The sequence below is a fragment of the Penaeus monodon genome, chromosome 31 (genome assembly GCF_015228065.2).
Source record: "Penaeus monodon isolate SGIC_2016 chromosome 31, NSTDA_Pmon_1, whole genome shotgun sequence".
Taxonomy (NCBI): Eukaryota; Metazoa; Arthropoda; class Malacostraca; order Decapoda; family Penaeidae; genus Penaeus; species Penaeus monodon.
The window spans coordinates 4,198,552-4,199,401 of record NC_051416.1 but is presented as its reverse complement, the minus strand read 5'-3'; the positions used below and the strand labels follow the sequence as shown (position 1 = coordinate 4,199,401).

At 37.2% G+C, this 850-nt stretch overlaps 1 protein-coding gene across 1 annotated transcript in view; it reads left to right on the top strand.

The window, feature by feature from the left end:
• LOC119593004 (kinesin-like protein KIF3A) overlaps positions 1 to 850 on the top strand; it is a gene marked incomplete in the record, with an annotated part of 23,998 nt that overhangs the window by 5,662 nt on the left and 17,486 nt on the right. Inside the window, 2 exon segments of the mRNA XM_037941894.1 lie at positions 305 to 444; positions 636 to 833. Of these exon segments, the coding sequence (XP_037797822.1) occupies positions 305 to 444; positions 636 to 833 (338 nt within the window).

The window sequence follows — 850 nt, the reverse complement described above, 5'->3', positions numbered from 1 at the left end:
GTTTTCCAGTATGGATCAGGTGTTTGTATACTGTATTGTTTGATTGCTACAAGCAGCATTTTATAACTGCTAGAGTCTTTAGGTTTAGGTTTCTTTGTAAAATTTTAGGTAATATTATTCCCCCTTTGTTCTATTGCTCTTATTACTTTATGTCAAATGATTTACAGTAACAGTTATTATCGGTGAACTACATAATTCCTTATTTCTATATCCACAGTACAAAGTTACATTTTCTTGTGTTCATATTTTATTATATGACACATGCTGAATGGAAAAAAATATGTCTTTGCTTGTATTTTAACAGGGGCTGTTGGAGCAACCAACATGAACGCACACAGTTCGCGATCACACGCCATCTTCACAATTACTATAGAGTGTGCAGAGAGAGGTATGGATGGACAACAACATTGGAGAGTCGGGAAGCTTCACCTTGTAGATCTTGCTGTAAGTGGAGTTTGTGCAGTACTATATGATTATATTATCTAGCCTTTTGTTGCCTGTGCATGAGGCTTGAATGGGCTCAATTAGGAATTGATTTAAGTAGACGTTCTTAAATCACGTAGGAATATTTCTTTGTACGACATAATTCTTTGGCTAGAAAAATTGTTCAGCTTCTCCTGTATACATTTTTTCAGGGTTCAGAGCGACAGAGCAAAACGGGGGCGACAGGTCAGAGACTGAAAGAAGCTAGTAAAATTAATCTGTCCCTTTCAACGCTGGGAAATGTAATATCGGCTCTGGTGGATGGAAGGTCGACACATATACCTTACCGAAATTCTAAGTTAACAAGACTTCTACAAGACTCTTTGGGAGGCAACTCAAAAACGTTAATGGTGAGACATCTGAATTT